The following is a 27381-nucleotide window of genomic DNA, read 5'->3' as shown; positions in this document are numbered from 1 at the left end:
AAATTCATCCTCTTATGTGCTAGAGGAGCTAAACTAGAGGCCCAAATGAAACTTGAAATAATAACCAATGATTTACAAAACCAGTGCCCTAACCCCGGAGCTACATTACTACACAAGAGTACTAGCATTCATAACACATTCTCTGCAAATCAGGCATACCTGTTTACGAATATGCAAGCTGGCCAATGACATACGTAATGTCTGTGGTGAGATTCAAACGCCAAAATGTGAATGCATGTCATCACATTGCATAAAGTGACACCCCTCTTGTTAATTTTCTTTGGCTTCAATAGTATAGGTTTAAAAAAAAAAGTAAAAACATACAAGACATTTACAGGAATACAGAGGTGTGACGATTCATAAATCTTAGAAACAATTCAGCGTCGCATTAAACAGAGATGACGATATTCAAAGCTTCTCCGAAATACTTATTTGAAATTAAAAAGTATACTCTGGAAGACTAAATGCAAATGATCTAAACAAAGTACATGGGGAAAGAAACCTATAACAAATTCTGCACAAGAAGCAAGAGAACAGCCAAATGTATGGACTACAACTAAATAAAGTGATATGTAGCTATACTTTAAAGTAGCACAAAAAACATGCAAGGTAACATTACTGTATTTTTATTGACTTTACATATATACATCTACAAAGTATTTCTTGTGTGTGTGTGTATGCATGCTCACAAAAGCAAGCAATCTGACTGACTAACAAAGGTAGGTGTGAAAAAACATTCAAAGCATACATAAACAGATGTCCAAAAACAGCTGCATAACAAAAGCAGAAATAATGCCATTTTAAGTGCATTATTCATAAACAGTTGTGCCCTGGACAGATACTGACATGGTGGCAGGCTTATAAGGCACTTCTTCACTGGGCTCATGCCTCACAACAGCCTGGGCATGTGGTTATATCTGTTCAGTGTATACCTCAGTACTTGTAAATGCTTACACATGTTGACATACATATACCTTTTACACACACATCAGTGTATGTATACATGTATTTAGGTAGGCAGGGGTGTGTGTGTGTTACTATTATACTTTTGATTGCTACAGTTGTGAATATGGTAATAATGAGACCAGAAGATCATAAGTCAGGAATATTAAGAACCACAGGAATGAAAAATGTAGAATATTGAACGTCCTAACCATTGCAGGCACAGAAACAAGTGCTAACATAGGTCCAAGAAGGGGGGCAAGTCCAGCACTTCACTCCTATGGTCCTCAACATTCCAGTCTTATGATCTTCTGGTCTCTTTACTACTGTATTCACAATTGTAGCAACTGCAAATATGATAATAAACCTATATCTATACATATACTATATACACATACACACCCACACCCAACATACAATATGCACGTAGGGTTCACTACGTAAATATGTCCATTAAATTAGTGAATGCAGAACTTTTACAAATACAATAAAATAAAATGGACCACAATAGTGAATCCACACATTGCCAAGAAACCCTTTTTTAATATCACAACTCCGTAGGTATATGGGCAACATGCTGAATAATGTAGCTCTACTACTACAAAGGACAGCATAAACTTTAAAAAATGAATGTTCAGTGACTCAGTATATAAAATCCCATGTGTTGTAGCTATTGCACTGCATAAATGTTAACTGAATTATACTTTACAATCCCTTCTTTTACGCCATTTGAGAGATTGAGATAACCCAACTAGAAATCACTAACAAAATATTTATTTTTCAACAGGGACAGCTCGCAGCACATCAGAAATTTAACTGAAGAATTCAACCATCAACATACATAAATGCTACTGTCATGTAGACATATTTTGAATTCTTAGGAGTAGCACATCACACAAGTCATATACAGTTCAGAAAGAAATTAACTTCAAATAATGCTGGCAAATCTGTTCCAGACTTTCAAAGTCTGCTGAGAATACAATATCGTTCAGAACACATAAACAGTTTCTGGGCCTGATGGAATATTTAGCATTTGTACCCCTAAACCAGACTGTACCATTTCAGGATCCAGAAAACCTGCAGGAATTTTGTTTTTCTCAATACAGTAACCTTCAGTGATGTTCCATATAATGTAGCCATATATAAACAGTGTGTGTGGTGCCAGAGTATTTAAGAGAAAATAATCCTTTGGAAAGTTGCATGTAAAGGAATTAAAAAAAATTAATCAAGATGCTCAGGCTACATTGTTGTTTCTGCAGTCTCTGGGACTTCGTATAATGTACTCCAGGACAAATCTTACGTACAATAGGTTTTGTGTGAAACAGCAAATGCCAGTAGTACAGATTTAATATCAACAAAACTAATTAAGCAAGGACACTGTACACCTGCCTACAAAAGGGATTTCAAAGGAAAGTATGTCATAATGTAAAGAATGAATATATTTCTACATTGCTGTCAGCAATAAAAATACAGACTGCTGCAAGTCTGTGACTTGACAAAGAATAAGAAGGCCACTTCTGTGTGTTCAATGTTAAGGAGATAAACTGAATACTGGCTGTTTTAGTAACATTTGTGTACTGTTTTTGCAGCTAGGAAGGCTTCGAACCACTTCTGCCGGTGTTAAAGATCACAGATCCTCAATTATTTGAACTGGCACATTTTCTAAACTTTGAGCATTTCTTTTCAGTCGGTTTCTTTTTACAAATGTAGATTTTGGCAGATGGTATGTGTCATGCTGTTCTTTATTGACTATAGTTGTGAAAGTGATTGCCCTTGCTATGTACCTGTTATGTATCTTGTAAGTGAAGCACTAACATATTCTGAGACTTGAATTTTTCTTCCTCGAAATGGTAAAGGTTAATCTTCAGTAATGACTACTTTTCTTCCTTTCTGGCTATGAAGTTATGCACAATATTGCCAACATTTCAAGATACATGATCAGTTTGTGACTAATAGCTCCTGCCACTGAAGTACATGGTAGGTCTGGTTTCATTTGTCACGGGTACTGTTTATTGCCTTTTTTATTGATTAAATTATTCAGAATATACCACTAATTTGGTTATTAAAGTGAAGTTTCTTTCACCTGATTTTCATTTCTTGGCACATTTTTAACTGGTACTTGTACATTACAGTCTCACTGGGCAAACATTTTATTTTTGTTTTCAGAAACACTGTAGCAGGGTAGTTAATATATCATGAAATGACACTATTTTAACATTTGCAGTACTCATTACTAGTTTCTGATAACTTGGTCACAAGATTTAAATCTGGAATTCTTTGTCACTCCAACAGTGTAGGCTCATGTTTGTATTTATTATGGACTATGATGTTCTGCAATGATCCATCCATCGCTATATATGCGTACGTATATATATATATATATATATATATATATATATATATATATACATACATATACACATACGTACACAAGTTTGTATGCACACACACATATACATATAGGTGTTCTGAAATTAAACACAACACTCAAAGATAGCTGTATATGTGGTCGACCACAAAAGTTGACTTTGCAAATGTCAATATGCTACTAGTCATGTGCCAAAAAACAACCATAGCGCATGCAAAACTTAAAAAAAAAAAAAGTAAACCTTACTTTTTGCACCCCCCCCGTTAACTTTATTAACTCCGATATTGCACAATCATGAGGAAAGGGCATATTTCCCTACACAGAGAAATGTGAGATCTCACAAACCTGTCAACCATATTTTGTTGGCGAAACAGATGTTGGCCAATGATAGATTTGACGTATTTCAGTGGACCCATATACATATATACACACACACACACACACATATGGTATGTACAGGCACAGATATGGAAAATGAACACCTAATTAAAATGCATTTATACTAAATGAAACTTAACATAGTAAATTAAGATGCAAATGTGAAAAGCATATAATAAATAAGGTTAATTTCTGCACCACCAAATCTGATAAAAATATTTAACTTAAAAATGATTTTTCAATGAAAAAAGTCTTTAGTACGTTAGCAAGGAGTCAGCCCTCAACCACAAAAAAGGTAATAAAGAAAGACCTGGTCCTGGTGCATTTGGCAAAGATGCATCTCTCTCCTAATGATGGCCCAGATCCTACCTAAAGAAACTTGAAAAATTCTGATCTCTAAAATCTGAGACATTTCTTGGCAAAACCTAGAATTTTATTTAGTACAAACTGTTATCATTCATTAAATAAACTGTACAGCTGTGCTGGTGGACCTTTCATCAAGTCAGTGTTTCGAGAAGACCAAACTAGGAGTAACTGTCCTTCCACAAAACAAGGTCTTGTTTCCAGGATTTCTTCCTCTCAGTCCTTATGCCAAGGTAAAAATGACACTTTCATATGCTTGAAACAGTTTGAACAAATCAGACTCCGGTATACAATGACAAGAAGTAGATGTATAACAAAAGATAGGATAGATCAGAAGTGGCTTCTTAGTTTTGAATTCCTCTCCGACTAGTAATGAAGCAGCACTGTATGCAGCCCAAAAAACTCCAAAAAGCTGAAAAACAGAATCATAAAATCAGAATACACAACTAGAATGTCCAAAATACATCTTTTCCTGTCTTGCTCAAAACTAAGGTATATCTGTAAGCAAAGTACAAATACTTGGTTATTGGCAGAAAGTACAATTATCTAGGGAACTTGCCTATCTACAGCAGCTGAAAAAGGCTTTTGATGCAAATAGTTATATAGTATTGCTGGTACCAGTTTCTGAACTGTCTCCCAAAGACCACTCCCCCACCTGGTGCTGGTATGTAAAAAGTGGTCTTTTATTTACATCCGAGAAAATGGTATGTACCACAGTTATCCTTGTAACCGGGAAGGCAAAAGACATTCAAGTTTCAAGCAAAAACTTGGACTTCTATAAGGCAAATCAACTTAATACCAAGGACTAAATGCACAGACTGCATATCTGTGAAAAAATCTGCGATAAGTACTCTCTGACAGCTGTACTCTGTAAGGTACACTGAGAAAAGTGAACAAGCAGCAACAGTACCACCTAATGTCTGGGGCAGAAAAGCATGAATTAATATTTCTTTCAAGCACAACTCTCAAAGAACCATACTTATGCTAACTACCTCACAAAATATAGCTGTTTGAGAGTACTTATTGCAGATTTTTCACAGAGGTGCAATCTGTGCATTTAGTCCTTAGTGTTAAGTTTACTTGCCTTATAGAATTCCAACAAACCTCTGCTAGCATCCTAGTTCTCCTCTGAAGAAAAATAAATTTTATATGATTACATCTGTCCCTATGCCAGCTGGTAATGCTGGACACTGGCAACTTCAGTTTTTCATGGCAACAGACAAAGTATAATAAATACATTTTGCAGTACCAAGTGAAAGACAGATTTACAGAAATTACAAGGCCATGTAACTAGAGTCCTTGTAAGTTCACATCTGGGCATACCTTTCAACTATACCAAATTACTCGGTTTTACCAAGTTTTGGGTTCCAAATGAAGGGGTGCCATGATGATCCCCTAGTGGCACCCCTTCATTTCTGATTTTTTTTCTTTTGGTTTCTGACCTATTTCAAATATTGTGCTGTTGGAGCTTATGTCAGCTCTGTCAGGGCTATCAGCCAGTTGGAATTGAGCTCATTGAGCTCACATCATCATGTCCGGCTGCAAATGTGAGCGTGAAAGCACTCTACCAGCAGCATTTTATCAGAGGACGGTATTTCTTAGCAGCAGCATTTTCAGGCAGGGAAAGCACTCACACTTGTTTTAGCAGCAGCATTTTATCAGCGGACGGGCCAGGAAAGCACTCATTTGGATTTCTTATGATCATCAGCAGCATTTTCGGGCCAGGAAATGTTAACAGCAGCAGTGGATTATCTTATTTGTGTTGGGCCCATTTGGACTCAAGTAAGGTCTGTGTGTGTATAAAAATGCCCCCATGTAATACACGTGGTGGCTAGAGGTATTCAGGCTCAAACTCTGTACCTTTGGTACAGGGTAAAAAGAGTCTAAAGCACCTAGCCACCACCATTTCTGAGCTTTGGCTAGATTTTTTTGTGCTACGAGTTGAGAGTTATGGCGAGTGAGAAGTGAGAACTGAATTTGTATTCCCCCATTATTTTCATTGTTTGTCCAGGTTTTTTGTGCTAAGAGGTTGACAGCTATGGTGAGAAGTGAGAATTGAATTCACTAAACTATAGCCATTAAGTTTCAGTCTTCCTTTTTTTTCAGGAAACTGCTGACTAGTGCATAGGGTCCTGGGTTCAAGACTTGCCAGTGACATGAATGGTGGTAAAACATTTTATTCCAGCAACTTTCCAAAATTATACAAGCAATGTTTAAAATGTGTCCCTTGTTTCTGACCTTTTGCCCCCCCCCCCCAAAAAAAAAATGAAGTTGAAAATAAGTGCGAGAAGCTGTGCAAGATGCCTATGGCTTATACTACTGTCATTCTATTTAAGTGTGGAAGTAGACTTTTAAGATGGAAATATTCTGAATTGGGCAGTTTTGTCATTATTGGTTCATGCATTTTGTTTCATTGTCTACAGTACAGCCTACTGGAAAAATGTTCAAACAATAAATTTAAAATGTGCTCTAACAAGTGTGCTGTATTATACAAGGAATATAACTTAGTAAAATCAGGAAGGTGTATCAAAGAAAAGAAGACGTGTGTTTCTTGTTTTATGTGTAAGGGGCCAATGATTTGAAAACAGCCCAAAGGTAATCTTTATCCACCACTGGCCAGATGCATTTTCTTTGCATGTGGTGTGTGGGTTTCAATGCATGTGAGTTTCAAGGGCAGAGAAGTTTTAATGCCAAGTATATTTTCATTGTAAGACAGTATTGCTTTGTTTAGTGGATGTCTGTTAGTGTTTTTTTGCATTGTTGTGCTGCAAAATGTAAAAATAAAATCCAAATAATCATTGTAGAAGTAAAACAGTATGCACATATTAGTGTTTAAGGTAAATGGGGAGAAATCACCAGGTAATGGGACATTGGAATGGTTGCAGGGGACTCTAGTGCGGTGCCATATTTTGGTTGTCTGTTCTTCAGTTTGCTTTTCAAAGTTGGTATCCCACAATCCCATTGGAGTGGGTGGGGTTATGTAATTATGCATGCAAATTAGATGTTAATCAGTGTACAGATTTGTGCCTATTTTTCATTGGCCTTGTCCAAATTTTTGATGTTTCCAGGTTGAGAGGTATGCATCTGGGTTATGAGGAAAATATATACGTACACAACTCTGGAAATCAGAAAAGTGAACAAACAGCAGCAAAAGATATCCATCTAAGGACCATACCAGAAAGACTAGTGGTGGATGGCTGTTCTTACGGCACAGATGACATCAAATGCAGACATATTATCTACCTTCTTCAGTAAGTGTCTTCTGGACAATAAATACAGAGAGAGGACTCGCTGCTCATGTCTACCGAAGAAGCCTTTATGAAAATCACCCAAGATGGAAATATACCTTTCAAGAACTCAACTGTACTATGTTCTTAGTGTTTCACTGTTACAGTCATCACACTTGGGTTGATTCCCAAAGCTGAGGAAGGGTGGAGGCAGTCAAGAAGTGTTAGTGCTGGCTAGTAGGCCTTTTAAGACTGCTGTAGCCCTGGATTTAGAAAAGATAGGCAAGTGGTAGTGCTTGGTGAAGGTGTGTACAGAACTCCAGGTTGCAGCTTCCAGAATGTCCCTGGTAGGGACTCCCCTGAGAAATGCTGTAGAGGTGGAAGTAGCCCTAGTGGAATGTGGTCTGATCCCCTATGGGGTAGGTTTTCCATGGTGCTTGTAATCCATTTGGAAATGGTTTGTTTTGAAATGGCCTTACCCTCTACCCCTGTAGCAAAGCTGACTAGCAGCTGGTCAGATTTTCTGAAAGGTTTAGTCCTGTCAATGTAGAACCTGAGCTGTCTGTGCACATCCAAGGAGTGTAGGATCCTTCTCCCTTTATTTTGAGGATAAGGGAAGAAGGGTTTAGAGCCACACTGGACACCACCTTAAGCATAAAGGACGGCTTAGTCCTGAGTGAAACACTGTCAGCATGGGAAATAATGAAGGGTTCCACAGCCATTGGAGCCTGTAACAGACACACTTCTTGCTGAAGTTATGGCTAAAAGCAAGGCTGTTTTCCAAGAGAGGAATTTTAACTCTGCTGAGACAAGCAGGTTCAAAAGGGGGAAGCGTGATCTTTTCTAGTACAAAGTTTAGGTCCCAGACAGGGGTTGGTGCTCTCCTAGGGGGCCTTAAGTTGTTAGCCCCTCTCAGGAACTGTTTGATGAGAGGGTGAGAAAAAAGAGGTGGCTCAGTATTATAATGAGCTAAGATGGCAGAGGCATGAATCTTAATGGCGGAGAAGAATAGGCCTCTGCGGAGTAGCTCTGCTAGGTAATCCAGGATTAGAGGTCAGGAGGGCACTGCTGTGTCCTTCTCTTGAAACTGATTCCAAGAACGATATCTTTTCCACTTTTCAGCATAGGATTTCCTAATACTAATCCTAATAGGTCAGGGTGGTCATCCGGGTTTAGGCTTGTCCGACTGGAGACCGGAACTGCCCTGTACCCGTTTAAAAGTCAGAATTAGCACATGGACAGAGTTGGTCCCAATTCTAACATTCTACCTGTGTTTACAGATGCAGGGGTTTGGACACCTCTGACCAGATTATTATGTCAGCACTACATAATACGGGGTGAGGGGTGGTTCCACTGGTGTTTCCCTTCAGGGTGGGAGGTTGGCATAATGGTTAAGGTGTTTACCTTACAGATACAAGGTGCAGGGTTTGATTCTCACATGAGATAATTGGCTAGGCTTAAAATAGTCCACAAGGGCACTTAGCCTAGTACTAATCTATGAACCTAAGCCTTCTGCCTTCAAGAATGATGTTCAGCACCTGTTTCCTGAGAGTTGCTGGTGGGGTATTCAAGGGATAAGCTAGGCTGCAAGGTTTAGGGTTTGCAATTGTGGATGCAAAATCTGTCCCTCCTGCTGAGACAGCAGGGTAGGAGAGTCTGGTGAAGGTACCAGGGTGGCACTGTTGTTGGGCTGCATAAGAGTGGGTACCAGTGCTGGCGTGGCCAGTCTGGGGCAATAAGAATTGCCCTTGGCCTGTCCTGTTTTATCTTGAGTAGTACTCTTGAGAGAAGGGGGAAGGCATAAATTGAGAGGTTTTCCCATTGAAAGGATAGGGCATCCACCTTCCAGGCCCTGCTGTGAGGGTTCCTGGTGGAGTATTTGCTCAACTGGTGGTTCTCGGGGGAGACAAAGAGGTCCACCTCTGGTGTTCGCAGGTTATGGGCTCCAATTTCCACGTGTGGGTCTAGGAGATTTATGCTTAAGTCGTCTGCCAGTTAACGCTGTTTGCTTGGCAGGAACTGAGCTTGTAGATGCACTAGGTTGCTCAAGGCTGTGTTCCACAGGGCCATGGCTAACCTGCAGAGTGGGTAAGAATGTGTTCCCCCCCTGCTTGTTTATGTACCACATAAATTTGGTCTGTTTTTATAAGCGGTTGTTCTGGAATAATTAGGTATTTGAAGGATGTCAAAGCATTCTGTACAGCTAGCATATCTTTTTGATTGATGTGCAGGAGAATCTGGCCTGGGCTTCAGTGGCCCTGAATGCATTTGTCTGCCATGTGAGCCCCCCATGCATAGTCTGATGCGTCTGTTGTCAGGGTTTGAGCGGCGAGGGGTTGAGTGAAAAGCAGTTCCTCGTTGTGGTTGCATGCTTCTTCCCACCAAAGGAACTCTGCCCTTAGACAAGGTATGATAGGAATGACTGTTTCCAGGTCCTGAAAATGTTGGCACCAAAGACTTTTTAAGTACCACTGAAGTTTCCTCATATGTAGTCTTGCATATGGAATTAGTAGAATACAAGAGGCCATGAACCCTGGGGCGTGCAGTATTTTTCTTGCAGAAAGCTGGGTTCTGGTGGCCATTTGAAGTAGTTTGTAGGATAGACCTGTTTTTCTGAAGTGAGAAATGCCATCTGGGAAGTTGTGTCTAAGCTTGGTCCCAGGAATACAATCTTTTGACTGGGTACCAGTTGTGATTTCTTTTCATTGATGGTGTACCCCAATGAAGTGAGAAGGCTTTTTACAAATGCCAGGTGCTGAAGTAGCAATTCCTGACTGTCCGCCTGAATTAGGCAGTCATCCAAGTATGGGAAAATGTGGACATTTTTCTGCCTGCAATATGCAATGGCTGGAGTCAGACACTTTGTGAATACTCTGGGCGCAGTAGATAAGCCAAAAGGAAGTGCAGAGAACTAATAGTGCATAGAGCCTGCCCTGAAATGTAGATAATTCCTGCATGACTCCCTTATGGGAATGTACAAATAAGCTTCTTTTAAGTCTAGAGTGACTAACCAGGCATCCTTGGCTAGCATGGGAAGAAGCTGTTGCAGAGTAAGCATCTTGAATTTTGGGATCACCAGAAAAATATTGAGAATTGAAAGATTCAGGATTGTGTGCCAAGAGCTCTCTTTTCTGGGCACCAGGAAAAGTCTAGAGTAGAAACCCTGACCCCTTTGTTCTACTGGAACAGGTTGAATAGCTCTGATATTGAGCAGGGAAAGTACTTGCTTTTGAGCCTCTGCCCATTGGTTTGGAGGAAGGTCTGGAAACCCTCTTGGGGTTGAATGAAGTAGAATTTGTACCCCTGGGATACAATGTTTAGGAGCCATCGGTCCTGAGTAATGGAAATCTAGTTCTTTGCATGAAGGGCAAGTTTTCTTCCGGGGCACAAGTAATTGGGCAAGGCTGGGAAGGATAACTGACAAGTCATTGTGAATTTTTTCCATAAGGGGGTGGCTTACCACTCCCTGTCTTTGGGGGTGGGGGCACTCCATTGTTTAGATCTCTGCACACCCTGAGACCGTAAGTCTGGGTGGCCTGTTTCCTTTGGATCTGGTCTGGGAGTGCCTGGAAAGGACCAGTTTTTAGAAGGCCAATGCCTACTGAATCTAGTTGGTTGCACTTGTAAGAATTCTTTGACAGTTTGCATAGATTTAGCTTTTTCTTCCATCTTTTTAAGAACTTCTGCTATGTTGCCAAATAAACAATCCTTATTTAAAGGAGTGTCTAGTAATTTGGATTGGACATGATCTGGAAAGGTTTGTTCCTTCAGCCAAGCATGCCTTTTCAGTACAGAACCAGTGACTGCAGCCCTGCAAGATGCTTCTAGAGCATCATAACCACACTGCAAAGTATGCTTACTAACTTGGTTTGCAGAATGCATTAACTCTTGTAAATCTTTTTTGTCTGCACAATCTGGAAATACCATTTTTTGTTTAATTAGTTCCATAATATGTTGCTGGTACTTCAACATGTGAAACTGGCAATTCAATGCCCTGATGGCGAGAGTTGCAGAGGTATATAACTTCTTACCCCATCTGTATAAAGCTCTGGAATTCCTGTCCAAAGGGGTAGGATTTTTGGCTTTAGTAGCCTTAATACCTGTAGGTCCCTGGGAAATTATTTCTGGATCCGCAGTAGGATTCTTAGAGAGAAATTTGTGGGAATCAGGTACTCTGTAGTACCTGTCAGGTTTCCCAGGATCTGGGGGTAATGTATCTGGAGTAAGACTAGATTCCATAAAGACATCATCCAGGACAGGGGGTATAGCTAGAGGCCTGTGCTGAGGCAACTCTAAAGATTCTCTGAATCTCTTTTTGAACTGAGGGTAGTCTTGGCATTCCCAGTGGAAATGCTCTCTTACAATATGCAAGGTTTCACCAAAAGAAAAATCCTCTAGAGAGGAGGCAGAGGGAATGGATTCCTCTGCATCTGAATCCTCCCAGGCTGATAAGGGCATGTCCTGATAATCAGAAGGGTCAGAGTCATTGGATTCCTGGTCTGTAGAATTAGAAGGAAACTCAATTTTTGTCTCTTAGCAGGGGAAGGCTGGCTTCCCCTAATTAGGGCAATAAGGTCTTCAGCCATTCTAAGCATTTGTTTTTGTGGCAAGGGAGCTTGGGCATGCACTTTGGTCGTCGGTTTTCTAGGCGTAGTGTGTACTCTGGGCCTAAGAAACTCGGTTTTGGCTAAAACGAAGTAGTCAGTTTGATTTGAACATTGGTCTACACCCTCAGAAGCCAGTGCCTGCACAGCGGCTCCAGACCCATCCAAGGTAGAGACATCCGCAGGTTTCATAGTCGAAGAAGCATCTTGCAGCATACCCGACTCCGAATGGGTCTCAGCAGAGGCCTGCGAATCCATAGAAGCAGGCATCAGGGGCTGCAAAGGAGCCTCATTGAGTACCAGCAGACTGGTGGCTAGATTAATGGAAACGTCGTCGGCAGTTTTGGACTTGGGCTGTCTGTCTTTATATTGACGTTTTTACGGAAGGTCGGTAGTCGGATGGCTTATCGAAGCTATTATGGAATACAGGGAATGAGAGCGAAATAATTTAGCAGCAAAGATAGCCTGACGGCGAATGGTTCAGATGTTAAACAAGGCACAAAACCGACAGCGAGGGACGTCGTGGTCTGGACCTAAACTGGTGACACAGTAAGAATGAAAAACTCTGTGAGGTATTTGCTTTCTACAGGCAAGACAATTGTTAACTTTTTCTGACATCGGTCAGAGCAAGAAAAAAGCATCCCCAACAGGGTACTTAACCTTAGAAGACTTCAGGATTACAAACTCGAAAACAAAAATTTCAGGTAGCGGCCGGCCTGCACTTGCAAACTGCTTCAGGCTCCTCCTCGGCAAGAAAGACTTATGTAATGCATCGGCTGACCTGACGTCATGGAAGAAGTGACAGCATCTGATGCAGAAATACTAAGACTCTGGTATTCAGGCTACTTGCAGGCAGATAACCCAAGTGTAATAACTGCAACAGTGAAACACGAAGAACATCACCAAATTCCACGAAAAAGAAATAAACATTAAAAATAAAACGTGAAAAAAAGACAAAATAATGACTGTCCACACCAAATAAATAGTTAAGAGCTTTCTTTTGTTTTAACACCAACAAACTATTCAATGAATCAGTTTAAATATACAACTAAAGAATCAATTAATGACCCAATAAAAATGTATTCATCTAATTGTTCAATAACATATGAATTTTTCTTAAAGACATAGATATCAGATGTGAAATATACCACTGTATAAAAATGTATATACAAATGCATATGAACACATACATTTAAATGTATCCACCTAAGGTTACATGTACAATAAAAGACTTAATATAACCTATTATTTAAAAGGCATTTGACATTCAGTCTCATTGAGACCAGGAGTATGGTCTGCCCTAAGAAAAACGTGCCATTTAAGTTCCTTATTTTCAAGAGCATTATTAAATTCTGTAACAAATGGAGTGAAATCTATTCCATCCAGTACAAAAAATACAACTTTTTTGCAATTGGAACACTCTAAAGCAAGTTTGACTAATGCATTGTTGGTATCCTTATTCCTAACGGCCAAACAATGTTCATAAATCCTTTTGTAAAGGGCTCTGGTAGTTTTTCCAGACATAAAAATTGTGACCGGTTGAACATGTTGCCAAACATACTATCCCCCATGTTTTTACAATTGTAGCTACCTTAGCTAACCACCATCTTATTAATATATGGAAAAAAAATATTTTTTGATGAATCAATAAACCTACATTTTTTACAATTATAACATGGACATGTAACCTGTAGGTCCTCTAACAGTTTTATGTTCTCCTATTTCAAGTATGGACTTCAAACTTGCAACTTTCTTGTAAATAAAATGTGGATGGTCACCAAGCACTGTGTCTAAATCCCGGTTTCCCAAAATAACTTTCCAGTTACTGGAAATGGCCTGTTTAATGCTATAACAATCCACATTAATAGGAACAGGAAAGGCACAGTCCCCATCTCTTTTTCATCACATTATTGCTATTTCTGTCACTGTTAGCTATAAACAATGCTCAGAAAGGACAGTTACAGCAACAATTTTCTTCATTTTGAAAGCGGTCATCCTCTATTCATGAAGTTGAACCTGGTCCGAGGACAGATTATACGCCTCAGCAGACCGATTTCAGATAATGAAATTTTCATTTTTGAGGCAAATAAACTTATCACTATGTTTGTCAAAACAGGCTATCCACATAACAAATTGAAAGAAATTTTGGAGCAGGTGTCTTTGGTTAGGATGGAAAAGTTCCCACCAATTGTAACTAGTGGGTTTACAGCTAACAGTGGCAGAAATAGAAATAATGCGATGGAAAAAGAGATGGACACTGCCAATATAGTAGTAAATACATTTTGTTCAAATTTCACTTCTGAAATGACTATCCAAACTTGCACAATACATGTACCTCTCACTCCCCACCCCTATCACCGCCACTAAAGAATATGCAATGAAAGTTCTATCCAAAAAGAACAACACTTTCTCCACTAGGCCGATTAACATACTGGGCTGTTTGCTAAACAGCATCAAACATGACCTGGTGGAACCTCTCCATAAGTTATTAACATGTGCCAAGCTCAGTCACAGAAGTATGACCCTACTACTAACCCCAGAAACTATAGGCCCATCACCCTGATGATTCTCATTTTTAAGGCCAAGGAACACATTATAACATGCTTGCTTAACATAGACATTAAAACCCTCATCAGATTAAATCCACAGCAACTTGGCTTTGTAGAAAGTAGTTCCTGTCTAATGAACCTGGTAATATTCTTCAAAAAGATAACCTGTTGACAGCAGTGACACTGTATGCAGAGCCTACCTTGATTTGGCCAAGGAATTTAACACCATCCCCCAATACTAGCATAACTAATAAACAAAATGCATTACACACAGACTCCTATATGATAAGATGGATAGCTAAATGACAAAAAGACAAAACCCACAAGGGGCAGATGGCAAGGGCAGTGTAAAAGATCACAATGGTGACAAGTGGCGTGCAAAAGGGCTCAGTGATGGGACAGCCTTTGTTAGGAATTTACTTTTCTGACAAAGACTAAAAAACCAAGACCTACAGCTAACAGAGCTTGCTGATGACTACAAACTGGGAGTCATTATCAAATTCTCCTCTTACAAAGAAGCCCTTCTGCAGGAACTTATTCTTCTAAATGCCTGGTGTATTGAAAATGTGCTTAAATTAAATGCTAAAAACATGCAACACTGTCACATTTGGCAGACCCCCCCCCAATACAGTAATAGCAATACCCCCATTACAAAATGGAAATTTAGTTAGAGACATAGGAACTTGGGTTCATCACCATGTAGGAATGGTTGTCAGGAAATCCTACTACAATTGCAACAAAAGGGAGAGAGAGTGGGATGTAAGACTGCAACAGACATCTACTGTTATGGTAAGTTCTTCCACAACTGTACTATACCCTTCCAGGATCACTGCTGCAAGTACTACTGATAGGTCATTAATAAAGCTGGTGAGAAGGACGGGAGGAGGAGCAGAGCTGTGGCCCAACAAGCTCTGAAGAATGGACCTAGCAATTCCTGCTCTGGTTCTAGAAAATTTATAATGCTTAGTAAAAGTGTAAACTGAGGACCATGTAGCTGTCTCAAGAATAGTTCTAGAATCCAAGCCCTTGAAAAAGGCTCCAAAAGCTTCATTCCTAAAGGAATAAGTCTTGACAAAAGTGGGAAGCAGTCTTCCTTAAAAGGGCTAAAAAAAAGAAATTGCTTTGCAAATCGAAGAAGAAAGGTGTCTATAGTTAATGGTGGGGGAAATTACAGTTGTGTAAGTAAACTTACCATAACAGTAGATGTTTGAATGATCGCTACTGTAGTAGTATCCTGACAAGTATATAACAGTTGGCCAGCTTCCAAAGTGTCAGGGTACCTTCCACATGTTCAAATCCTTAGGCTTGAGCTGAATAGCCTAAAAAGGCAGATTTGAGCACCAAGCCCTTCAGAGCTTTCATGTCAACTGAGGAAGGGAGGCAAGGCCCTGAGAGAACACAGCTAGGAATAAAATATATATACACCCTAGCAAAATAAGAAGGTATGTACTCACCATAACGTTCCATCTGAGTAGGTGGCTTCATTTGTCTGCAACCTGTGGGTCTTGGATCCGATATCGGATCAGAGCCGGCAATTTGTAGCATAGCTATGGATCCGAGCGCCTAGCTCCTCCCTCCACCCATAATCCCCTGCCAACCTCCTATGACCTCAGATCAAGTTTGCCCCTCTATGGATACCTGAAAAGGTGTTCCAACAAGCATAATAGATAGAACAATATAACAGGACCAAGTTCTGAAGGCCAGGGGGAAGGAGGGGGGGATGGTTGCAGACAAATAAAGCCACCTACTCAGATGGAACGTTATGGTGAGTACATAACTTCTTAATCTGGAGTAGGGACTTCATTTGTCAGCAACCTGTGGGACAGAGTCCCCAGCTGCCTGAATCTTGGGCGGCCATCATGGAAGGATGTTCCGGAGCACTGCGGAGCCAAAGGATGCTCTCCCTCTAGAAATTACGTCCAGTTTGTAGTGGTTAATAAAAGTATGAGATGAGGCCCAAGTAGCTGCCAAACAAATATCATCCAATGGCACTCTAGATTTAAAGGCAGCAGAAGTAGAGATGGAGCGAGTGGAATGTGCATGGACTCCCTCAGGTGCGGGCCTCCCGGAAGCTTGGTAAGCCAGAAGAATACATTGAGAAATCCAACGTGACAAGGTGACCTTTGAAACGGCTTTACCTAAACTGAATTTAGCAAAGGAGACAAACAGCTGATCAGATTTGTCTGTGACCAGCTGTCCTATGAATATAGAAACGCAGCTGCCTGTGTACATCTAATGAATGCAGCTTGTACTCTCCTTTATTTTGATACTTAGGGAAGAAAACCGGTAAGTTGATGGACTGATTGATATTGATTTCCGATGCCACCTTGGGAAGAAAGGAGGGATTGGTCCTGAGGTACACTCTGTCCGGATGGAAGACCAAGTAAGGAGGCTTTACGGAAAGAGCTTGGAGTTCCGAAACTCTCTTGGCTGAAGTGATGGCTACCAGGAATGCTGTTTTCCAGGACAAATATTTGAGATCGACCGATGCAGCTGGTTCAAAGGGAGAAGCGGTCAAGGCTTGAAGGACTAGAGAAAGATCCCAAAGGGGTACGGCTTCTTTGATAGGGGGCCTGAGTAGAAAGGTGCCCTTGAGAAATGTTTTGCACAATTTAGCTGACATCAAAGGTCCTGTCTCATGTCCCACATGGTAATGGGAGATGGCTGCCAACTGTACCTTGACTGTCGAACAACTAGCTCCTTGCTGAAAAAGTCCGGTTAGAAAATCCAGTACGGACGGTAGAGGGGCAGTGAAGGGATCCAGATTATGATGTTCCGCCCAAATGGAAAAGCGTCTCCATTTACTGCGGTATATTTTCCTGGTGGAAGGCTTATGTGCTGCCACCAGGATGGCTTTGACTGGTGAAGAGATGCCGGGAGTCCTGACTAAGAGTGGAACTGGAGCAACCAAGCTGTCAGCTTCAGGTTGACCAGATTCGGGGTCTGTAATTCCGATGGATGGGAGATTAGATCTTGAGTGGGATCCAGAATCCAAGGAGGATTCACTAGATGAGACCCACAGGTAAGGGAACCAAGTTTGCCGAGGCCAGAATGGGGCAATGAGGATCATTCTGCTCCCCAACCACGAGGCTTTCTGTAAGAGCTTTAGCATCAGGGGTAAAGGAGGGTAGGCATAGAGTAGACCGGGCGGCCAAACATGCACCAGAGCATCTCTCGGGGCATCCCCTGGTGGGGGAATCAGAGCGAAGAAGCTGTCGCATTTTGTATTTAAGGGAGAGGCAAAGAGATCGCAGCAGGGTTGCCCCCATTTTGCGAATATCTGCTTCGCTACTAGTGGGTTGAGAGACCACTCGTAAGGGGAAAGAATGGTGCGGCTGAGTTTGTCCGCCAGAATGTTGGCCCGCCCCGGAATGTGCGTTGCGATCAGAAAACTGTTGGTGGAAATCACCCATTCCCACACTCATGGCTTCTCGGCATAAGGGGTAGGATCTGGTTCCCCCCTGTTTGTTGATGTACCAAACAACAGACATGTCTGACTGAATTGCAATCGTTCCTACGGGGAGGAGATTCTGAAGTGCCTGCAACGCCAACAGCACCGCTCTCATCTCCAGAACGTTGATATGCAAGGAGGTCTCTGTGTCATTCCACGTGCCTTGGACTGTCCTGCCCGTGTAATGCCCCCCCACCCGAGGCGAGCGGTGTCCGTGGTCACCGTGGCGAGAGGGGGAGGAGTGCAGAAGGGCCGGCCTATATGGAGGTCTGGGGATTGGAGCCACCATAACAGGGCCCTCTTGCAAACCTTGCTGATAGAGATAGGGTGGCAGAGAGGAAGAGATTGGAAGGACCATTGCACTTGAAGGGTCCATTGCAGTACCCTCATATTTAGGCGAGCACATGGAAGAAGCGTTATTGCAGCCGCCATGGAGCCCAGTGCCCTCAGGACCAATTCCGCCGGTGGAGCTTCCGACTGTAGGATGGCCCGCACATGCAATCTCAGATTCCGTAGTCGTTCCGAAGTCAGGAAGACTCGTAGATCCCTGGTATCTAATCTGGCCCCTGTGAACTCTATTACTTGTGTCAAAGCAAGGGAAGATTTGTCCACATTGATTGTGATGCCTAACTGGGGGGCTAGGCGGAGAAAGTAATCTCTGCCTGAGCAGAGTAGATGCCTTGTTGGGGCGGTTAGAAGTCAGTCGTCCAGGTACGGAAAGACCTGCATTCCCTGGAGTCTCAGGTGGGCCGCTATCACTGCTAAAACTTTGGTGAACACCCTGGGGGCTGTGATGAGGCCAAAGGGAAGGACCCTGAACTGATGATGACTGGCTCCCAGCCGGAAGTGGAGAAACCTCCTGGATCGTCTGTCCATTAGAATGTGGTCGTACGCATCCTTGAGGTCTATAGAGCACATCCAATCGCTCTCCCGTAAGAGGGGGAAAATGGATTGAAGAGTGACCATTCAGAATTTTTCCTTGGTTACCAAAAGGTTCAAGAGGAAAAGATCTAGAATTGGTCTCAAGTCCCCCATCTTTTTTGGCACCAGAACGAACCTGGAGTAGAACCCTAATCCGAGCTGGTCTTGGGGGACGGGTTGGATGGCTCTTTTTTCTAACAGCTGCAGGATTTCTGTGGCTGCAGCCTCCCTCTGATCGGGTGGAACATCGGGGAGGCTCCTGAGTTTGGGGACATGATACAATGGAATTTTGTAGCCTCTGGATATGATACGAAGCACCCAGCGGTCTGATGTGATGGACTCCCATGCCACCAGATGCCTCGAGAAATGCCCCCCGACTGCCTCCAGAGCAGTCGGGCAACCCTTCAGGGCTGCTGCGTGGGCCGGTCAGAGAAGGATTCCCTGGACCCAAAGTTCTTCGGGGCCCCTCTGCCCCTAGGGCGGCGTCCTCCCAGTCCTCCTCTGCCACGGAAGGACTGGTTGTCCGGAGCAGGTTGGTAATGTTGCGATTTCCGGAACCATATCTTCTTCTGTCCCTTTTGGTTCTTCGAGAAGGACCTCTGGGGGGCAGAGAAGCGGACTCCGACGGCAGACGTCTTCCCGTCCTTCTCGCTCTGGACCAGTGATAAGATCCTGCTGCATCCTGATGACATGTGCCATATAGTTCAGAGTCCTTACCGAGAAGGTCGCTGGACTAAAAACCCGCTTCCCAAGGCGATCCATCGAGTGGGACTCCTTGCTCAGTGGATGGACCGAGGGGCTCTCCTGAGCTAGTTCCCTCTTCATGGCTGTCGCTGTCAACATGGCATCTACAGGGGGGACCCTTGCTCCAGTGGGATCGGTCTGCGGGGGGGGGCTCAGTATCCTATCCGGGTATTTAGGGACTGGCTCCACAGTGCCCGGCTCCTTCCACACCCTGGTGGTAATAAGGTCCACCAGGGGGTCGGCCAGAGGGGACACCCAAGAGGTAGACGGGCCTGCTTCAAATGCCTCCAGGAACACGGACTTGTCAGAGGAAGCCTTGGGGGCAGACCACCCACCTCTGATCCTAAGCATTTCCATGATGTCTCCAAAGGAGACATCCTCTGGGGGTGACCTTGGGGAGCCTTCCCGTTCATCCAAGTCCGTGTCCTCTGTTAAGGACTCGGGGGAGTCCACGTGCCTCCTCTTACACTTGTGCTTGCAAGGCACTTCCTCAGGGGGGCTGTCCGAGGAAGTCTCGCCAACAATATCTTGTTCCAATGGAACAACCTGGGACATCGAAGCAGGCTGTCCCTGTGGCCGGGTGATGGAAGCCTGACCCAGCAGAGAGGGAGTGCAGGGTGGAGCCGAGGCAAGGGCCGAGGGTCTGGATGCTCTCGACAGAGCCCTCTCCACTGCATCGAAGGCCGAGGGAGAGACGCTCTCCCTGGGCTCTGAAAGTAGACTCCCACTCGGATCCGATGAAGGGATCGGAACCGGCGCCGAGACGGTCGGATCCGAGGGACCAGTGTGCTCCGACCTGGATGGAGCCGAAGGCACACTGAAACCCTCGGATCTGAAGCTCAGCCCACAGCTCCGAGAGGTCGGATCCGACGATGGAACAGACAAACGAGGGCAGGGTCGGATCCGAAGTACCCAGTACTGTCGGCGCCAACCCACCCCTGGCTCAGAAGCTGCCCGGCTCCGAACGCTCTGAACCTGGGAAGCGGGTCGGAGAAGGAGCAATCTGAGCAAAGAAAGGGGTCGAGCTCCCCCCCCCCCAAAGGGGGAGGAGGCAAGAACACTCCCATCTGCAGCTGGGCCTGGATGAACCTTCGCATCATCCGGTCCAAGTCTGCATCTGACAGGCTGTATGTAGAACTGGAAGAGGCCACCGTGGCAGGCCTGGAGTGCCGCCTCGATGACCTCGACGGAGATCGGGTCTCCTCCTCCTCAGGCCCCGGTGAGAAGCAAGGAGATCGGAGCCGAGGAGGAGGAGACCTGGAAGCCGTGGAGGGAGAAGCCTGCTTAGCCGGAGGGCCCGAAGCGGAGGCCTTGGCCCGCTGCTTGTGGTGCTTCTCCCTCCTGGCCTCCCTGTCCTCCGGCACTTTAGTGGGAGTTTGAATCCTGGCCGGGGGAAGGGGGGCAGGAGTGGCTACCACCACAGGCTGAGGAGGTGCCACGGGAGGAGCGGAGGCTGAAGCCGAATCCGGAGGCAAAAGACCCGCCAGGACAAGCTTCGACCTCTGCTCTTTCAGTGCCCTGGGGTTGAACGCTGCACAAATGGTGCATCCTGAAGAGAGGTGTTCAACCCCAAGGCACCGAACACACAGAGTGTGGCCATCAGCCGGAGATAGCTTATGGCCACACTCGGTGCATTTAGAAAAAAATAGGTTTTGGGGCCTCTGCCATACCCAAAACTAAAGTACACTACACAAGCACACCAGGCCTCAAACACAAACACACACAGACACACTAACGACCAGCGAGGCAGGGTGAAAACCAAAAAAAAATTAAACTAGACAGGAAACCTAACCACTCACACAATTTACAATTACAAAGTTTGATAAAAAAATGAAGAAATTCACTTATATGTTAAGAAAACACTAGGAGCTCTAAAATCTAGCTACACACTCAAGCGTGGCAAACTAGATCTGAGGTCATAGGAGGTTGGCAGGGGATTATGGGTGAGGGGAGGAGCTAGGAGCTCGGATCTATAGCTATGCTACAAGTTGCCGGTTCGGATCCGATATCGGATCCAAGACCCACAGGCTGCTGACAAATGAAGTCCCTACTCCAGATCAACATATTCAAAAAACTAAGGGGAGTGGGGGGAAGGAGTGGCTACTGCAGCAGTGATCATTCAAACATCTATTGTTATGTTACGTTTAGTTACATAACTGTACTATGCTCATCATACTGATCACTGCTGTAATAGCCTTAGCTATGTGGATAGATTACCCTAGCTTACAACGTGTGGGAGGTGAAAGGGGGAGGGGTCCAGGAGTCGCTGAAGAAAGGTCCTAGCAAAGCCTGATCTACACTTAGAGAAGGAACCAGGCTTGTAGAGCTTTGTAAAAGAATGTACAAGGGACCAAGTTACTGTTTCTAGAATACTTTTAGAATCTAACCTTTTCCAAAAAGTCATAGATTACGCCAAGGCCCTTGCTGAAAAAGCCTTTACTCAACATGAAATAGTTTCATTGTGGTGAGAATAACAAAAAGTAACAGCAAGAGATAACCATTTTGAAACTGTCTTAGATGCAGGCTGTCCCTTCTTCTTACTTTCACAATAACTGAACAACTGACAGAAGATCTGAAATATTTTATTCTGTCAAGATAGTACTGTTTGTCTGTGGGCATCCAAGGTATGAATTATCATTTTTCCCTCATTTTTTGGGTTCTGGAAAGAAAAAAAAGGAGATGGATAGTTTGTCTTAAAGTAAACTTGTATACTACTTTAGGCAAAATAGAAGAATTTGTTCTCAAAGAAACATCTGTGTGGAAAATGAGATAGAGCTAACTCGCCGTAAGAGCTTGTAACTCAGATACTCTTGTTGCAGTGGTCAGAGCAGTAAGTAGAACAGTTTTCAATGTTAAGAACCTCAAGTCAGCCTGATGAGCGGGTTCAAATGGAGCAAGTATTACCTTCTCTAACACAAGATTAAGACTCAAGAAGGAAACACTGTTTTTCTTAGAGGTCTCTTATGCAAAACCCCTTTCAAAAACATTTTCAACATGAGAATGCATTGAAAGAGGGAGAGATGCATGGGGGACATGCTGAAATGGCAGACAACCCTTGATACAGGACTAATAAAGGCCACAGGACAGTAACACAAATATTGTAAAACCTGAGAAACATAGCCCTGAATGGGCTTTGATTTTGCTGTTGGCACCAACTAGAAAACCTTTAACATTCTGTAATATAGGATTTTCTAGTAGCAAGCTTTCTTGCCTCCATTAGTACCTGCTGCATGTTCCCAGTAAAAAGGTTACTAAAGGGAATTAAGACTATTATCCAGGCAGCCAACTGAAGTTGATTGGGGTCGGGCTGTATCAACCACCCATGTTCTTGTGTGAGTAGATCCATTCGGTGAGGAAACTACTGGTAATTGCTCCTGACCATTTCCAAAAAAAAGGGAGAGCCACTGTTGCCTGGGCCAGAAGGGAGTCACTACAAGGATCTTGGAGGATTCCTTCTGAATCATCAGAAGTACTCTAGACAGCAGTGATAAGGTTGGGAAAGAATATAGGAACACTCATGTCTAAGGAAAAGAAAGGGAGAATTTCTTCCATGTCTGCTTGCAGGGAGTCCTGGGGCAGAATTTTGGCTGCTTATTGTTTAGACAGGAGAAAAACGGGTCTCCTTGAAGAGCTCCCCACAGATGAACCAAATCTTGGAAGACCCCCTGATCTATTTTCCATTCATGAAGGTTTGCCTTTGTCCTGCTCAGCTTGTCTACAACACAATTTTGCTCTGATAGCATGTGGGATGCCTGTACAGTTGATTGTGTTGTAAAGCTGCAGACCAAGCTAACATAGCTAGTCTGCAAAGGGACTAAGACCTGGTTCCTTTTTGCTTGCTGATGTGCCACCTGACTGTGGTACAGTCTGTAACAACTTGAAGATGTCCTGGCAACCAAATATAATTCACAATTGAGTGCCTTGATTACAGCAAACATCTCTTTTATATTGATGTGCTTGCATCTATACTAGGTGTCCAAAGAAAGTACAGTTGTGTACACTTACCATAGATGTAGATATTCACGAGTGTATTCACTGTTGCAGTCATTACATTTGGGTAATCTGCTGGCAGGTTGCCCTCAGTCGGCCTGATTAACAAAGTCTTGGGTCCTGCATCGATTGCTGTCCCTTCTTCCATGACGTCAGTTTGTCAAGGGTATAAAACATGCAGCCGACGCCATTACATCAGTTTTTCTTGCCCCAGATGTCAGGTATCCCCCAAATGGGGGGCAAATAAAATTAAAAAACACAAAAGATATACCTCCAGCCAAAAGCAAGTACACCAAAAAGGCTTTTAAGCATAGTAAAAGAAAGTAGAGGAAAAGCCAGAGAAAAATAGGGGGCTGGAGGGAGGGTAACCAGGACTGCAACAGTGAATACACTCGAACATCTACATGTATGCTAAGTGTACACGACTGTACTATGTTCTTAGTGTTTCACTGTTGCAGTCATTACATTTGGGTAGATTCCCAAAGCTATGGTTGGGTGGAGGGAATTATACAGCATTAGGACCAGCTATAAGGCCCTGCAAGACAGCAGTGGCAAAGCCAGCTCTGGATTTAGAGAAAAGTGGTAAATGGTAATGTTTGGAGAAAGTATGAACTGAGCTCCAGGTAGCAGCTTCTAGAATGTCCCTGGTAGGAACACCTCTGAGAAAGCTTGTTGAAGTAGATGCACCCCTGGTGGAATGGGATCTGATCCCCTGGGGGGATAGTTTTTCCATGGTGCTTATAGCAGAAATGAATACAATGGCTTATCCATTTGGAAATGGTTTGCTTTGAAATAGCCTATCCCTCTGCCCCTGCAGCAAATGCTACCAGCAGTTGTTCAGATTTTCTGCGAGATTTAGTCCTGTTTAATTAAAATCTAAGTTGTCTGTGTACATCCAATGAATGCAGAATCTGCTCCCCCTTGTTCTGTGGATTGGGAAAGAAAGTTGGCAAATGAATGGTCTGATTAAGAGCCACACTGGATACCACCTTAGGCATGAAGGATGGGTTGGTCCTGAGAGATACCCTGTCCGCATGAAAAATGATAGGCTCCACTGCCATAAGAGCCTATAATTCGGAAATCCTTCTAGCTGAAGTGACTGCTAAAAGGAAAGCTGTTTGCCAGGAGAGAAATTTTAAGTCTGCAGTAGCAGCAGGCTTGAAAGGAGGGAGAGTGAGTTTCTCCAATACAAAATTAAGGTCCCAGGCAGGGGGTGGATCTCTCCTGGGTGGTCTTAAGTTTTTGGCCCGTCTGAGATACTGCTTTAGCAGAAGATGAGAGAAGAGGGGATGTTCTGTGTTGTAATGAGCTGAAATGGCTGAGGCATGGATTTTTATGGAAGAAAAGGACAGGCCCTTGTGAAGCATCTCAGTTAAGTATTGCAAAATGTGAGGAATGTTGGGCACTGCTGTGCCTATCCCTTGAGATTGATTCCAGGCACAGAATCCTTTCCATTTGTCAGCATAAGATTTTCTAGTACTAGGTCTTCTCACCTCCAAAATGACATCCATCACAGGTTTACTGAGGGATGCTAAGGGTGAATTTAGGTTATTAGCCACGCTGCAAGATTCAAAGTTTGGAGTGGAGTGTGCAGAGTTCGGTTGTTCTGCTGAGACAGTAAGTAAGGTGTCTGAGGCAGGTGCCACGGTGGAAGGTGTGACACTGCGCAGGAGTGGGTACCAGTGTTGGCAAGGCCAGTCTGGAGCAATCAAAATCATTTTTGGTTTGTCCTGTTTGACTTTTAGTAGAACTTTGGAGAGCAGAGGCACAGGAGGAAAGGCATAGACTGATAGTTTTTTTCCAGCTGAAGGACAGAGCATCCACTTTCCAGGCTTTTTTTGTGATGAGTTCTTGTGCAAAACTTGGCCAACTGATAGATTTTTTTGCCTCACCCCCATAACTATGTCTGGGCTCCCCCATTTGCGTGTCAACATGTTGAAAATCCGTGGTTCCAGCTTCCATTCGTGTGGGTCCATGTGATTTCTGCTTAGTTCGTCTACTAGAGTATTCAGCTTTCCTGGCAGGAATTGAGCTTGTAGTTGTACTTGATAGCTCAAGGCCGTGTTCCACAATGCCATGGCTAGTCTGCAGTGGGGGTAGGAGTGTGTACCCCCCCTGCTTGTTTATGTACCACATAACCGTGGTGTTGTCCGTCTTTATCAGTAATTGTCCTGGATGAAGGTAGTCCTTGAAAGCTGTCAGTGCATTCTGTACAGCTAGAATTTCTTTTTGATTTAAGTGAAGGTGCATTTGATTTGGGCTCCATTTTCCCGGAATGCACTTCCCTGCCAGATGAGCACCCCATGCATAGTCTGATGCATCTGTAGTTAGGGTTTGGGCGGCAGGGGGTGGTGCAAATGGCAGTCCCTTGTTTTGGTAGCAGGCCTCTGCCCACCATAGGAACTCTAGGTGGAGGCAAGGTATGACAGGAATCATTGTTTCCAGGCTGTGACAATGCTGACTCCATAGACTTTTTAAATACCACTGAAGGTTTCCTCATATGCAGTCTTGCATATGTTATTAGAAGAATGCAGGAGGCCATGAACCCCAACGCTTGCAGTATTTGCCTTGCAGAAAGCAGGATTTTTGTGGCCACCTGTTTGAAGTAAGTCAACAAATGAATTTGCTTCTCTGGTGTAAGGAAAGCCATCTGGGCACCCAGGAATGTAATTTTTTGAGAGGGTACCAGTTGTGATTTCTTTTTGTTTATAATGTACCCTAGACAAGTTGGAACCCTTTTTACAAACACCAGATGTTTTAGAAGAATGTCCTTTGTTTTCTGTCTGAATTAGACAATCGTCCAGGTATGGATCTATTTGAATATTTCTTTGTCTGGAAAATGCAATTACTGGAGTCAGGCACTTTGTAAAGACCCTGGGCGCAGTAGACAAGCCAAAGGGCAGTGCAGAGAACTGGTAATGTAAGTAGCCTGCTTTGAAGCGGAGGTATCTTCTGCAAGATTCCCTGATTGGGATATGCAGGTAAGCCTCTTTTAAATCTAGCGTTGCCAACCAGGCATCTTTGCCTAGCATAGGAAGTAGCTGGTGAAGAGTTAGCTTCTTGAATTTTAGGATGTCCAGAGTAGGTAAGTCCAGAATTGGACGCCATGATTTGTCTTTTCTGGGTACCAGGAAAAGTCTAGAATAGAAACTTTGTCCCTTTTCCTCTTTTGGTACAAGTTGAATAGCCCCCATGCTCATGAGGGAAAGTACTTGTTTCTGGGCCTCTGCCCACTGATTTGGGGGCAGGTCTGGCCATCTGTTTGGAATTGGCAACATGTGGAAATGAAATCTGTATCCCTGGGATACTGTTATTTAAAACCCATTTGTCCTGGGTTATAAGTTGCCAGTTTTTTGCATGAAGAGCCAACCCCCCCCCCCAAAGGGGCAGCTAAAAGGTAAGTGCTTGGTAAGTGTAAAGGGAAGTCATTGAGACTGCTTACCATAGGGAGGTGTCTTGTTGTTTCCACATTTGGAAGAGGAGGCACCCCATTGCTTTGTTCTGAAAGTCCCTTGGGACTGAAACCTGGTGCCTTTAGAATGTCTGGGTTTGACTTGAGTGGCTCTCGAAGGAACTGGAAAGGACTAGTTCTTAGTAGGCCAGTGCCTACTAAATCTCAGAGGTTGTATTTGTAAGAAATCTTTCAGAGTTTGCATAGATTTAGCTTTATGTTCCATCTTTTTTTAGAACTTCTTCAGCATTATTACCAAAGAGACGGTCCTGTTGTAAAGGAGCATCCAACAATTCTGCCTTAACATGATCAGGCAGAGTTTGCTCTTTTAGCCAAGCATACCTTCTTAGCACAGACCCAGTTACAGCAGCCCTGCAAGAGGCCTCCAAGGAA

At 43.4% G+C, this 27381-nt stretch overlaps 1 protein-coding gene across 1 annotated transcript in view; it reads right to left on the bottom strand.

Annotated features, from left to right (window-relative positions):
• Positions 1–610: 610 nt before the first annotated feature.
• The window catches only part of YIPF4 (Yip1 domain family member 4), a 686237-nt gene continuing 659466 nt past the window's right edge, over positions 611–27381 (bottom strand). Inside the window, 2 exon segments of the mRNA XM_044060191.1 lie at positions 611–4367; positions 4370–4463. Of these exon segments, the coding sequence (XP_043916126.1) occupies positions 4327–4367; positions 4370–4463 (135 nt within the window). The 3' untranslated portion in view covers positions 611–4326.

The sequence above is a fragment of the Protopterus annectens genome, chromosome 1.part2 (genome assembly GCF_019279795.1).
Source record: "Protopterus annectens isolate FY-2018-M chromosome 1.part2, PAN1.0, whole genome shotgun sequence".
NCBI lineage: Eukaryota > Metazoa > Chordata > Ceratodontiformes > Protopteridae > Protopterus > Protopterus annectens.
This window is presented reverse-complemented; position numbering and strand designations above follow the sequence as displayed.